Consider the following 15,452-nt stretch of genomic DNA (forward strand, 5'->3'; position numbering starts at 1 on the left):
TTTCCTGTTCTCGATTGTTCTTCCCAATCTCTCCCGGTCTACATGAGCCCGCTGTACTTTTCCCTATATTTTTTCCTCCGCGAGGGGAGGGTAGGGGAAGACATTGCTTCTTCCCGCCTTTTTTGATTAAAAGAAATAAAGCCAAATTTCTCAAAATTTCACTTTTCTTTAATAAAAACTTAGGTATCTGATATGTCCTTTAGGTTAATATAGGTGGACAAAATGAGGCACAACCTTTTTTTTTGATGTCGTTGCTGTTTTAGGCCAAGACTTCATATTCCCAAATACCCCCAGTGGACTTTTTCGACTTCCGGCTTTTCCGGGAAGACTCGAAAGAGAAACAAAATCAAAGGGGTCTTTACCATTACTTCATACTCCTCCTCGCGGAATAATAACGTCGTTTTACCGTTTAAAAAGACAATCAAGTCTTTAGGCTTCCATTTAGAGCGATCTAACTCGCCTTCCATATGAACGTGGGTGATTGATTCCAAGTGACGTTTTATTCAGCAAACTGAGGAAGAAGGCACTTACGTCTTCCTGTGTACAAATTTCCCGCTTTACTCGCCGTCATTACGACCCATCAACTTTCAAAACAACGTTATAGCTTGGAGTTTCTTTAAGGTGAGCTGCAAGTCGATAGAGAATCGAAATCTGTCACGAAATGAGGATGCATATGTATTGTTTTAAAAGTCTTCTTTCCTACAGCTTAGTGCTCGGCTTCGTCCGAAACACGCAACTCATAGTTCGTCTGTTAAGTGTTACATCGCCATCGTAATGCAGTTCACTTCTTTGGAGTGTTTTTGAGTTAATACTGGATAGAGAGTGTAATGCATGGGTCAAGCCTTAAAATCAAATCTTAGAACACTTCTCAAACACGATAAGACATCTTTCATGAAGAACATGCTATCGTAAATATAGAGCGTGATCTTGGGGTGACTGCGTTCCTTTGGTTGAATTGAATTTTAAACTGATTTTCTAAAGAGTTCATGTTCCACCTAAGAAAAAACCTGGAAAACTTATGACTATAGATTCTGTTTAAAATGACAAAGAATACGGTATGCGTGGACAAAAACATTGAAAAGTGTATTACATGCAAATTCCTAAGAGACAAACTCAGTGTGTCATGACCTTTTATTAGAAATTTGACTCACACATGAAATTCCTGTTTTGTTAGCTAAAGAAAAGGAAAGATCTGTTGTTATTACTTGATGATATCTACGTGTAAATTTAATTTGATGATGTCATTTTAACAGTGTGAAGAAAGCATCAATTAGGCTCTCTATATCTCTTGTAATCCACTTGCAGTGAATGTGTTAGAATCTCCACGACAATTTACCAAGAGCTATCAGTTTACCTCAGTATGCACATGATTGTATCTTTTTCTCTTTGATATACATCGAACACTTGAGATAGTGAGGTTTAGGGTTATGTTTAATTACTGAATTATTTTAATTAATTATTATTATATTTTATGCCATGCTTAAGGCTGCTCAATTATTCACAAGTAGGAATCAGGAAAATCAAAACTCTAGATCTGGCAATTGTTTATTACTAATCTTATAGGTAATTGATTTTGACTGACAATGGCGACCACCAACGAGCAAATAAGACATTTGCCGTATGGCACTCTTCACAAACTGGCCCAACTGCTTGACATACCTGGACAAAGAAACTGGAAAGCACTTATCAGTGCTATGCCAAGTAATTTATATAAACCTGAAGAGGTAAGCAGGGTTTATCTTAGAAATCTATGGGAGTCCTTTGTCAAGAAAGGAGCCTAAGACAGGGAGTACTCAAAAAAGGTATTTGTACTTATTTGTATAGTTAAATCAATGGGAAAAAAGAGAAAGGCAATTTTAAAAGTACAGATTCAGATACAGAGATGGCATACACCCCCCATGTTGGAGTTTCTAGATTCATCATCAAAGTTGAGTGAAGACAAGATAGGTAGAGCAATTGAAAAGTGCCAGTAGGGATGGGTGGTGACAATTAAGATGCCTCTGCAAGTGACTGTAAAATTGTTGCACAGATAGAAAATATACCATTACATTAAAAGAGAATATTTCTCTGTTGCATCCGTTTTTTGAACAATTAACACCCCTAAATGAGCAATGCCCTGGCACAAGAATTAATTTTGCACTCTGGCGCTTTTTGAGTAAATCTCTTTCTTTGAGTATGCCTCTTTTAAAATGTCAACTTTGTCTCTTGGTAGGTGTCAGCATTTGAGATGGAAGGAATGAGATTTAGTGGCAGCCCATCAATGAGTTTGCTGACTGACTTGGGACGGAAATGCAAAACTGTCAAAGCACTTATAGTCTGGTTGAAAAAAATTGAAAATGCCCAAGCCCTGGACATCTTGGAATATGAAGGTAATAAAAATTCAAACATGAATGAATGAATGAGTAACAAAATAAACAAATGAACAATTCTGCAAATGAAGGGAATTTTGGAACAAACAGATGAATAAATGAAGAATGAAAGAATGATTGAGTTAAAAATAAATGAATGAGCAAATCTTTAACCTCTGACTGATACAAATTAAATGCAAGGGGATTTGTGACAGTTTGTTTGTTGATCAAGCTTTCAAAAAACAAATAAACTGAATAAGTGAAAATAAAATCTGCAAAAGGCTACTTAAAGCAGAAAGTACTCAACAACCTGAAAAATTTTTCCCAATGCAGAAAAGGTGAGGATCCATGAACATCCATCATCAAAGCCAGTTCGCACTGGCGCAAGTGTGACATTCAGATGCAAAGCTACAGGTTACCCAGCCCCAGAGTATTTATGGGTGAAGGACGGTGTTGAGGTTCCTGATGGAATAAATGAAGAACTAACATTAGATTGTGCTAGACTGGAAGATAGTGGAAATTATGTGTGCATTGTGTCCAATCGATTGAACATGCAGAGAAGTCATGAAGTAGAGTTACAAGTTCTTCCATCACCTGGTATGCCTTTGATAATTGTTATGAGCCCTAATAACAACTACGAACTTCTCCCTAGCTTTTAGTAAGAAATCCTTCCACTCCTCATGAGAGTAAGGAATTAGATCTTGTTTGATAGACATATGGGAAGTATGCTAGCCTGTTTTTAATAATTATGCTGAATGGTAACTTTATCCTGTTAACATTTAGTGAGGACACATGATTATAAAGGCCAAAATTAAAATTCTACGTGTGCTGCCTCTATAAAGCACATATTTTGCCTCATTTAGAATATTGTTGTCCGCTATTACTTGGAGTTGGAAGAGGTCAAGTTAAAAAAACTAGAAGACACCAATAATTATATTCTTAGATCTCTTTTAGGGTATGGACATACACCATACAATTATTTATTAAATATGGCTGGTATAAGAACACTGAAAGAAAGAAGAGAATTCCAGGTCCTTGTTTTGGTTTATAAATGTATTCATAAAGAAGCCCCAAGGTATATAGAAGAATTTTTTCGGATTAAAATCTGCAATTATAATTTAAGAGAGTCAGGGACACTTTTAACATTACCCAATTTCAATCTAGAATGGTGCCATAAGTCATTCTCATTTTTGGCAGCAAAACTTTGGAATTTGTTACCTACATATGTTAGAAACGCCAAGGATATTTCTACTTTTAAATGTCTTTTAAAGAAGCAAGTTTTTGGATAGATTAAGGATGGTAACTTTAAATTATTTCTTTTCTTTTTAACCTTTTTTTCCGTTTCACGCACATGTTTTAATGAGTTTTTATCACTCCTAGATGTAGTGTGGGTAAATAAAGTATTGTTGTATTTTACAGAAAAGCAAGTGTGATTTGCCTCCTGACATATACACAAGCCTTTGAATTTTTTCTTCTGTTTCAAGAAAACCTTATGATTTCCTGAAACCTTGTGCATAAGAAGAGACATCTGATTTTTTTCCCTTTAATTTATTAATGTGATACATGGATTTTTCCAAAATTCATGCCTGAAACAGGCTCAGGACCCTCCTTTTGCTACCCTTCTTAACGTTACATTTACCGCAGATAGAAGATTCAATTACATTATTGTACAATGCTAATATCCTGCTCTTATTTTTTAACCTTCTGCAGTGAGTGGTTATACTGGACAAGAACAAACTCCAGAAGGTGTGTCTCAAATCTTGAACAATGTTTTACTTGAGGACGTGACATCATTCGAATTTGGGAAGGGATAAAAATCAATAACTCAAAACTTAATAATTGATAATAATGATTCACTAATATTAGCACCTTTTAACACTGAAATGATCAAAAGCACAAAATTAAAATGCAATGTGTGTATTTTACAAAAAAGCAAGTGTGATTTGCCTCCTGAAATATACACAAGCCTTGAATTTTTTCATGTATTTCAGGAAAACCTTAAGATTTCCTGAAACCTTGTGCATGAGAAGAGACATTACCTTCTCCTTTATTCTATTTACAAACATGATGCTATCAACATTGCTAATCCCAGCAGTATGAGGGATGCGCATCATATGAACTTCATAATAGACCTTGTTCACTGTAGAGTCTCTGTGGCTCAGTGGTAGAGCATTGGAGTGCAAAATCTAAAGGTCTGAGGTTTGATTCCTCAGAGGGACTCAGGGTTTTTTCTTTGTCCTATGCTCATGACAAGACAAAAAACAACTTTCTCTATTTCTTTACTGAGCTCGAAACTTGCCATCTCTCTTATTCTATTTACAAACAATATGTTACAATATGCACCTGAAGAAAAAAAATTTTGAGGTAGTCGCTTTGGAGGTCATCTGAGACTGTATTATTTCCAGATGTAATTGATTATCGCAAACAAAAGCAGCACAAAGTAGCTTAAAATTATCAGTCTTCCACACACACGTATGTGATGATTCAATCTAGTGCCTTAGGCACTTACTCACATATGATACCTCTAGGGATGGCACTTAATCATTAGGTACAAAGGGCCCCTCTTTTGTCTTATTTCTATCAACAGCACAATATGCAAAACAAAGCTTTGATATAAATTCAAAACTTAACAACCATTATTGTAATAGTAAAAAAAGTAAAAGTAACAAATATCCTGTGAATATTTGCATGATAATGGTTGGGAATGTTTTGAAGCAGTAGTACTACCACTGAAACAGAATAGGTGTGCCATTGGAATGAAGATGGTTATGCAACAGACGCACCTATTGACAAAAACAAGTTTTGGAGGGGGTGCTTATTAGAGAGGTGGCACTTATTGGAACAAGATTATCAAATTGAATGATGATGTTAGGGTGTAGAGGGTTAAGTGTTTTGGATGAGATGCTTAGGGTTAGATGCATATTACCATAGACTACATTTAAGCTTCCTGCTTTCCCAAACTTAAATACCAAGGTCGACGTTAATTCAGGTCCATTTTTCTCCAGCCAAACATCCTCCTGAAATCACACGTCAACCACAATCCTGCATCTTACCTGATGGTGTGGAATTCAGGCTGGTCGTTGAGGTGAAGGAAGGACCAGTGAAATGCCAGTGGTTTAAAGATGGCTTTATACTTGTGGGGCAGACAAGAACAGAATTACTTTTTCAGCCATTTTATTATCGACATGAAGGCAGCTATTGCTGTAGGGTGGAAAACAGTGCTGGTGATGCCCTCAGTAACACAGCATTGTTACAAGCAGGTAGGTCATACTTACTCGATCCCATATTTTCATTGATATTTAGTCTCCAAATATGATTTTCCTCATGTCTGTTCTCATAAGGTATGGAAAATTTCACCTTAGACTGAAAGTCTTTTACACATTCACTTCCAGGGTAGAGTAAGGGGCTTTTTGATTAAAAAAAAAGTATTATTTTGACTTATGTGTCTCGTCTTGATCAACAGTTGCTTATCTCATAATGATCATCTTTAATGAGTACAAAAAAAAATTGACAAGTAATCAATTGATTGGTTAAAAATTTGGGAGTAAACAGTCTTTTTTTTTGTTTTAAGATTTTCTTAATAGAACCTCCAAAAGCTTTTATCTTGTATAATACTATTTTTAACAAGTGCATAGATTGATAAGTTAATGATTTTGTTGAATGAATTAACTTTTTTTTACTTGTATTTGTTTCTAATAAATTACAGGAAGGCCTGACGATCTTCACCTAGCTCAAAGTGGTATGATTACAAGTGTATTTTATTTTATGTTATAAAGGTTTACTCCATTATTTTAACAAAAAATCCAGTGGGGACCTCCCAGGATAACTTACCTAGTACAGAGAAAACTGATAATACTTTTTACTACTCTCATTTAACGGCAATACATGTCCTTGATATGATATTACTCAACAGAATTTGGCATTGATTATATCAATATTTTCTAAACACCCATTTGTGATAACTCTTTGTTTTAATTTCTTTTGGAAGTTTAAGCTGCACTGTTGTTTGTTGTTATTTGTAACAAGCCTGTCATTTGTAACTCAAGTGATTAACCTAATGGCCAACCAACAATTCAGCAAATAAAAACGGTGTCATTTTATTAACTATGGGCAACACCCCTCACCTCTTGTCTAAGTTAGACCTGACAGGCACAAAAAAATATGCACAAAAGACAGATTCTGGTTGGTTTATAATTAATTATTGCTCCTTGAACAACAGAGGAAGTTTTGGAACAAAACTACATTTAATAGGAGTGGTAAGGAAGGAAAGTGTCTCTCATGTGAGAGAGCTGCACTGGCTGTTTAAGGTGGTTCAGGTGTTAATGTCACTTATACTACACACCACCCAGGCAGTTCACATAAGATTTATGTGAAGAAGTACATGTAGTATTGTGCTATTAAGTTTCTCATTTTTGAATGTGTTTCATATGATTAACTAAAAATATTTTTGGCTATTTATAATGTCACAGTGATTCCCAGATCTGCTGAGCTCACACAGAAAGGTGAGTAAACTATTAACATGTAGTTGGTATGTAGTTGTACTAATTTTTTTGATGATTGTATCGATGTGCTATTGTTATATTGTAATAGGCTATAACCTTCCTTTTCTTCTCTTTGCAAGTGCTCAAAAGCAACAATTTTTTGACGTTAATATCATGTTATATTTTCAGTAAATAAACAGTAACAAGTACAATTATTTAGAAACTTAATAGACTTTTTACAAATGTAATGACTAACCAGTACTGTGCAATTTTCATGCCAAAGCAGAAACAAATAGAAGTTTTGTCATAGAGCATGTTGTTGATAATCATGGTTCTATAGATAGATGATTGATTAATCATTTATCTCACAATGTAAGAGTCGGGCTAATCAATTGTATTGACTGGATGTTTTGACTGCTACACCTTTAGCTTTCTTTTGCAGAGGAAGAAAGCCAGCCAGAGTCACCATATCATAAATTGGTGGAGTTATAGATTGGGACACTACTTTCAGAAAAATACTGGTGTATTCACTGCAGTTGTTTTGCTTGATTTCCTTCAGCTGCTGACAAAATAGCCTTGGTCATTGGAAACCGCGACTATGTGCGCTTACCTCTCAATGAAAGCCCACTGGTTCATACTTGCAATGATGCAAAGATGCTTGCCTCAATTTTACGCACTCGTGAAATGGGTTTCAAGGTCATCTCCCTCATGAACCTGACACTAGATGAGATGAATCAAGCACTCAATATTTTTTACAGTCTTCTTGGAAGTGGGGTGTATGGATTGGTTTATTTCGCTGGTCATGGGTTTGAAGAAGGAGGGCAAAACTACCTGGTCCCTGTTGATTCAGTGGGGGATTGGGTACCAGAGGAAGCTGTTTGTGCCCAAAGAATTTTAGATGAAATGAACAGATACCACACAGAGTTGATAGTGTTTCTTTTGGACATCTGCCGCAAGAGGTGAGTTGTTCACAGTGGTATTGCAGCCTGCCAGTGCCCATGCAAGATACATATTTTTCAATTACTTAGTACAGAGACTTCTAGATGGGTGTAATGCATTTCCACCATATTTTTTCATATATTAAAACACTTGATTGGTCAAGAGTCACTGCTGTTGGGGGATGGGTAGGAATTTAGGAGGACAAAAACTTCCTTGATGGTAAGGAGCTCACCATGGCAACTAAGCCACAGCACTTCTCCAGACACTTCTCAAGGCAACACTGATAATTAAAACCAGTGTGTGGAATTAATAACTTGTTAGCAATGTCAAAAGTGTGGAAGGAAGAGAAAAAAGCAATTAAAAAAGAAAAGTAATCGGAGGGAAAGCATTTATAAATGCATTTAAAAACATCATTTTCTATAGCAGTCATGAGGTTAGTTTTAAGAACAATGGAGAGGTTGACAGTAGCAGAATTTCCATCTTGATCCTCCTTGCTTGATATCAGTGGCATGAACAAGCCCATCTTGGGCTAATGATATTGTCTTGAAGGTATGATTATTTTTTTTCTTCAGGGCAAATGCTGAGAAAAATTTTGTCATGAAGAGTTATGAATTTCCATACAATGCCCAAGCAGTAATGGGGTTTGCTACGTAAGTAAACCAATCTACTATAGAATACAGAAATCTCTTAACTGACATTACTAATTATATGTTATGCTATTTGCCTGATGTGAGGTGGTAAATATATGGTGAAACTGTGCCTAAGGTCTTTATAGGGCTTGGGCCAAAGACAAGTCCGCCTTAGCAGAAAATATTGTAATTACATTTTATTAATCCAGGCCATCAATTTCCATCCATATTGAGGCATTTTTTCAATTAATTGTTGTAAAACCAAAACCAAAGTAATAACAACAACCAATCAGAGGAAAGGAAAATACCCATAAGAGCCAATAAGAACTCGACATAAAATCAACCAAACTACCTTAAGGTGTGAGGGACCAATCACAGAGCAAAGTAAAGGAAAACCAATGCAATCTTGAAATACTTTCAACACTCAATTGAAAATTGCTCTATTTTGCTCTCTGTAATTTACATGACCTTAACCTATCTTAGACATGAATACCCAGGTGCTTGTACTGTTATATAAATGGTGTCCCTTACTGATCAACAGATGTCCTCAATCTGAGGCTTATGAGAGAAGACAAGACCCCAATGGCATGTACATGAAACACCTGCTAAAGTATGTCATGAATGACGCCAAAGTCGAGGATGTCTTGCATCAAGTGGCAGGAGGTATGAGCTGAAAACTGCATAAGATGGTTTGTAATCAAGAATGATAAAACATGTGTTCAGTGACATTGGATATCTGAAGTCAGTAGAAACCAATAAATGACAAGCACGGCTTCTAAACTTTGACAGATACTTTGTAAGTTAGGTTCCTCAGCTACTTCAGTGCTGAATTCAAAATGTGGCCAAGAAGACAAATGGAACATACAGCAACTGTACAACTAGATTTCTCTCTAAACTTGACTGAAATTTTTCAGATGTCAGTGCAGAGGTAGAGACAAATGAGTTGGTTGAGAGACAGCGTCCACAGTTTCACTCTACCACCACCAGACAATACAGCTTGCGTGACCCAATTCAAAGAGACAAATTATACTCTGAAAGAGAAAAGTCCTGGCTTGAAATACACCGTAAGTTTAATCATTGATGAAAGTGAAATGTTAGCAGGCCAGAGCACTCCTGACCTGGAGGAGCTGTTGCATAGCTGTTGAAGATTTACTTAAGTTTAAATACTTTTTTGTCAGATTTACAAACATATGATTTGTGTTCTAGGTACATCTCTATAGTCCTGAAACAAACAACACCAAATAAACTACCATAAACACCAGCATGTAAACCATTCCTTTTTCCATTCCTTTTTTATGAAAATTCATAAGTCTTTCTTTGTAAACTAACTAGAACTTCACGAAAAGAAACAAAGATAAAAATTTTTCATTAATTTTGCAAGCCTGTTGGTTCCTAAAAGCTGCAAGCTTTGTTTATAAGTATAAGCTTATATTTCTTGCTGTTGAGTGGTGTTAAACTCAGTCTTCATTAAGAGCTTAGACCTTTAACCAGTTTAAGGTTGCCTTGGCTTCTTTAAGCAGCTAACTTAAAAAAAACTATCATTTTAAACTGCAGTCATTTTAAACTATAACAAATGTGTTTGGATAATGACCAATTTTGGCTGGAAATGAAAGGCAATTTGAAACTAAAGTTTTCATAATTTGTATATCTTGTTCAGTTCTGTGCGATTGCCATAAATGGTTTGACACCCTGTAGGTAGAGTGTGTTTAGTCATCGTAATGTTGGTGCCTTTATTGTGTCATGCAGGATATTAAGACCTATATTCTCTCTTTGAAATTTTTACAGATCTCCCTCAGAAGCGAGAGATAGAATGTGAAGCTGGGATTAAGATAGAAATTCGCTTTGAACACCAGAACTGGCTGTCAAATGCAATCGTTTTGTGCCTAAGAGTTATTGACCTTGGAGAGGCAAAATTCTGTGATGTAGGCTTGATGTTGGAATGTCTTCCACAGGTAAAGTGGTACATTTCAATTTTCTCTCTGTTGTCAGTGTACACAATTATTGCTCAAATGTATTGAGAGTGAAATGATTTTTAAATTATCATTTTGATTTTACTGAAGCCTAGGGACAACTGAGATTCTCTTAATTCTGTCACATTCATAGCATGGAAGCATAAAATTGTGCCCCCTTCTATATATAACAAACCAGTTACTCAGTTAATCCTTTTGACAATCCTGTTTAAGACAAACATTTTTTTTATCAACTCCTACTCGAGTCCATTCTGCCCTATAAGTTTTAGGCATTTCAGGTACATGTTGTTAGTATCTTTCAGTAATGCCATCCTTACCGTGAATATTGAACTCCAATTGAATGTTCTGTATTTTAACCATTAATAATTAACATTGTCAGACAAAATTTTATTTTCACTTTGCATAACTTTGCTCCTCAAATTTTTGGCAACAGTTTTCGTATGCATGATTGACTCTATTGCATTATTTTGTGATGTACTGCATAAATGAATTGAAAGGGTTTGTACCCTTTCCAGGACTCCAAATTTCTCCATAATTTCATCATTTAATTTCATCCATCATCCAAATTTCACCTTTCATTCTCAAGATTTCAATATCAAGTCTCCTCATGGTCTACATACATTTCTTATAAAGTGAATTCTGAAAACTTTATTGCTTAAGTTAAGCATATTTCCAGGACTTGTGGTCTTTTGCTAATATTATAATAAAAATTTTTTTTTTTTTTTTATAATAAAATCTTTTTATAATAAAATTCCAGGACTTTCCAAGACCTGTACAAACCCTGATTGACCCTCACTAATCAATTGAAGTTAAAAAAATTCACAGAATGAAAGCTTTTAATTAAATTAGGGCTTCAATTTTGTTTAGAAACATGCCCCTTAGATACCACTAGGGAACTACTCCAAATTAGGTGAAAATTAGAACCCTATGTTGTGATTAGAGCAATAATCAATTTTGTAATACCATAATGACATCCTGGTTTCCATATTAATTTAATTTACAAATAATTTGTGAACAATGATTTTCAGGATTGCCAGAGTCTTTACTTCCATCCAACTTCAACCAACAGAATGAGGCAGGTTGTTCAGGTAGGAGATCAGGATAAATTCAAGTGGCCTTAATCAACATACTGGTGGATATATAGGTCAACATAGTTGATTAATATGCTAGTCAGCAGTTGTTTGATAGTTGACCAGCATTCAACTGATGGTTGGCTGATGGTCATGATCAGCTACCAGTTGACCAATAGTCAGCAGATGTCCCTGCCAAGACATTTATCTGCTGACTATCATCTCATTAAGAAATCAGCAGACTTCTGTATTGTGTGGGATGACCTAAGGCCAACCATCATTCAACTATTTGCAGACCATCGTGACACTCTATTGGCTGATTATCAGCTGATGTTATAGATTAACTATTGTCCCACCATTTGAGTGGCTTGTGAAACACTTGCTGACTAACCTTACCTAAAATACGTCTGACATGTAGTCCTTGAGGTTCTCTTATTTTTATTAATGGTTATGAACCAATTAAATTTGAGATATACTTTAAACCCTTTCAACCCTTTAACACTAAGGTATCAATAAAAGCAGGTTACAACCCCTCACAGCCTTCTCTGACAGATACCTCACAGCCTTCTCTGACAGACACCTCACAGCCCTCTCTTACAGACCCCTCACAGGCCTCTCTTAATTAAAGACCCCTTACATTCATCTCTTACAGACCCTCACAGCCTTCTCTGAAAGACCCCTCACAGCCATCTCTTGCAAACCCTCACAGCCCTCTCATGCAGACCCCTCACAGCCTTCTCTGGAGACCCCCCACAACCATCTCTTACAGACCCTTCACAGCCCTCTCTTGCAGACCCCTCACAGTTGTCTCTTGCAGACCCCTTACAGCTGTCTCTTGCTGACCTCTTACAACCCTCTGTTGCAGACCCCTCACAGCCATCTCTTACAGACCCCTCACAGCCTTCTCTTACAAACACCTTACAGCCATCTCTTGCAGATCCCTTACAGCCCTCTCTTGCACACCCCTCACAGCCCTCTCTTACAGACCTCTTACAGCCCTCTCTTTCAGACCCCTCACAGCCTTCTATTACAAATCCCTCACAGCTGTCTCTCACATACCCCTTACAGCTATCTCTTGCAGACTCTCTTACAGCCCTCTCTTGCAGACCTCTTACAGCCCTCTCTTGCAAACCCCTCACAGCCATCTCTTACAAACCCATCACAGCCATCTCTTACAGACCCCTTACAGCTGTTCTTGCAGATCCCTCACAACTGTCTCTTACAGACCCTCACAGCCTTCTCTGACAGACCCCTCACAGCCCTCTCTTGCCGACCCTCACAGGTGTTCCTCTGCAGACCTCTTACAGCCCTCTCTTGCAGACCCCCCACAGCCCTCTTTTGCAGGCCCCTCACAGCCCTTTCTTTAGCCATGTTTGGGTTTTGCCTGACAGCCCCTTTTCTGAGCACAGCTGCCTCTTACACCATTGGCAGTAGTTCAACTTGTAAAAAGGTAATAAAACCCCTGTTTTACACCTATAATCTGAGTTCTCAAGCTAACTATTTACAGGAAGTTTCACTCTTTCTAAACAGCCTCCTGACACAGTTGCTCGCAGCCTGCCTCAACAGCGCAATGGACCCTCTTCAAGTCTTGCTGTGGAAAAGATTAGTGAGATCTACAACATTCAGAGACTCAAGGTGAATTACATTCATTTAAAACTTGCTGTTTGATCAAATATGATTGTACTTATTGGTTTCTTTCCTTCCCTAGTGCAAAATCTGGAAACTCTTACCCCATATCCTAGGTCTTAGGTCAGATTCATTGTAGGTGTTCCACACTTGAGAGATATGACTGAGAACTCAACCTGGGAATAAGGGGAAAGGAGTCAAGTCTGAAAAATTATTTTGGTTGACTTGGGAATATTTCACCAAATACCACAGTCCTGAATTCTGTTTTCTAGAGTGTATACTATGAATTGATTTGACGCTGTATTATTTTTAATAGTGTGTTTGCCATTAAATTCTGTTTGGTTTCAAAACTGATTCTTTTCTTACTAACAGGAACCACTTGCTTTGACATTGATTATTAAGTACATCCTGAAGGGATCTGGTGAAGAACGAACAAAGCACAGGGTTGAGGTGTTCAATTTCAAAGAATTTGGAATTGCTGCGGCATTTTACAAGGCTAATTATCAAAAGGAGTGAAGTGTCAGTTGTTAAATAATCCTGCTTCTTACTGAATTTTTACAGTGTGGACACTGCTTTTAAGTGTAGATATTTACTATTAAGTGTCAATATCAAATATTGAAAGTATTTGAGCAACACTAAATACTAGTCTGATCAAATTTCTTGGAACTACTGAGATAACGAATTATTTCCACACTCCCCTGTCTTAAACATTGTCCCTGATTAAACACCGATAATGGGAGAAAAATTTAAACAATGGCTGGACAGCATATTATGTTAGAGTATTCTTGAGAAAAAAATTTACAATTTGGCATTTAACACCATACACTGTACTTAGAAATTTTCATCCAAATATCAATGCATTCAAACTTTACACATTTCATTTCATATTTCATAAAATCTCCCATATCTAGAAATTTTTATCAAAAGAGCAATGCATTTGAACTTTACACATTTCACAATTAAGGGATAGGTAATATCGGTGATTTACTCTACATGATTTGGAATAGCCCTTGAGAAAACCAGGTATTAAAATGCTAAACATTCAAGTAAGTAAAAACAGTATGATGAAGAATTCTATCATCGATTTGAAGTGGTGTTTTCTCTCCTGGAATATGTGCAATTGTGGGGATATATAAGAGGAAATTCTGTAAAATTTGAAAATCAGACAACTTTTGATGTTACTTACTTTACCAAATTATACAGTCATGAACTCTACTGAATGTATGAAAAGACCTTATCTAGAATCTTACTTACATTTTTTTAAGTTATCACTTTTTTGCAACAAAGTAGCAAGGGAGTACATATACATTACTCTCCTTATTTGGGTATGCCTTTGGAAGGACGGGGTACAAATTTATTGACTGATCCAGTCTAATTGAAGTATAAGAGTTGCATCTGAGCTGGATTCAAGTGACCAGCAAGTTAACCTTAGAGAAAGTTACATACTAGATGCAGAAAATAGAAGGAAAATTATACACTATGATTTTCTTGTATGAAGTGACATATGAAATGATTAATCTAGATCTGCTACTAAAAATAATAAATAAATGCTAAATATGAGCACAATCAACACAAAATGCCTTGTAACATAGCACAGATTCTATATATACCAGAACACATTGACAGCGTACATTGTCATGGAAGTCCTTGGAGGCAGAGTCATTTGACCAGGGTCCAAATTCGACTCTGTCATAGATGTGACTCAGGAATGGCATCATTTAGTTTGAATACTTCATGGAAGGATGACAGTTCAAAAACAAAGCCGTGTTGTGGCAGGAGAGTAATTTGATTTTAATAAACTAAAGGTACCTGCCTAAAAGGAAAGATCTATACATGTGTAGAGACTTAATTCACAACAGAATGGCAACCACCTAGTCCATAATAAATGAAGTCCAACCTTTTTAGGTTGAAGCATTTCTATAAACAATGCTTCTTTTTACTGACTTTATTACAATTATAGAGCAATCATAGAAGTACACATTTAGTTAGTAGGATTCAATATTTGGTATTTTGTAAGTTGTTACAGGTTGATACAAAGTATGCATATTGTGGCCATAGATCATTACCAGTTGGTGTTGGTAGTGTGTTGTAATAAAAATGCTGTAATTTTGCAACATTGAATGTTAACTTTTGCCAAGCATCGTTCCATCTGGGTTTGTATGTGTGTATGTCGGGTGGGGGACAGTATTCTAAGTTGCTTATGCCAGAGAGACTGGGGTAAGTATACTCTTGAATTTTCCCTTCATAGGATTCAGTGTCTTTACACACAAGATATAATTCAATCCAACTGTTGCCAAGAATTTCCTTGGAATAAATTATTTTAGGATGAAAGATTTCATGGACTTTATGCTAGTTCTGTTTACAAAATTAATGTAGATTAGTGTAGTTC

General features: G+C 36.3%; 1 protein-coding gene across 1 annotated transcript; it reads left to right on the top strand.

Annotated features, from left to right (window-relative positions):
- The first annotated feature begins 324 nt into the window (after positions 1 to 324).
- LOC131775533 (mucosa-associated lymphoid tissue lymphoma translocation protein 1) lies at positions 325 to 15,184 on the top strand. The gene is made up of 16 exons (XM_059091650.2): positions 325 to 621; positions 1,564 to 1,724; positions 2,213 to 2,369; positions 2,682 to 2,945; positions 4,059 to 4,094; positions 5,354 to 5,608; positions 6,055 to 6,087; positions 6,818 to 6,850; positions 7,389 to 7,788; positions 8,341 to 8,418; positions 8,939 to 9,060; positions 9,312 to 9,461; positions 10,183 to 10,349; positions 11,396 to 11,455; positions 12,968 to 13,072; positions 13,436 to 15,184. The coding sequence occupies exons 2-16, from the start codon at positions 1,584 to 1,586 to the stop codon at positions 13,577 to 13,579; spliced, it is 2,145 nt and encodes a 714-aa protein (XP_058947633.1). The 5' UTR covers positions 325 to 621; positions 1,564 to 1,583; the 3' UTR covers positions 13,580 to 15,184.
- The last annotated feature ends 268 nt before the right edge of the window (positions 15,185 to 15,452 follow it).

This window comes from Pocillopora verrucosa, chromosome 4 (assembly GCF_036669915.1).
Source record: "Pocillopora verrucosa isolate sample1 chromosome 4, ASM3666991v2, whole genome shotgun sequence".
In the NCBI taxonomy this organism is placed as follows: domain Eukaryota; kingdom Metazoa; phylum Cnidaria; class Anthozoa; order Scleractinia; family Pocilloporidae; genus Pocillopora; species Pocillopora verrucosa.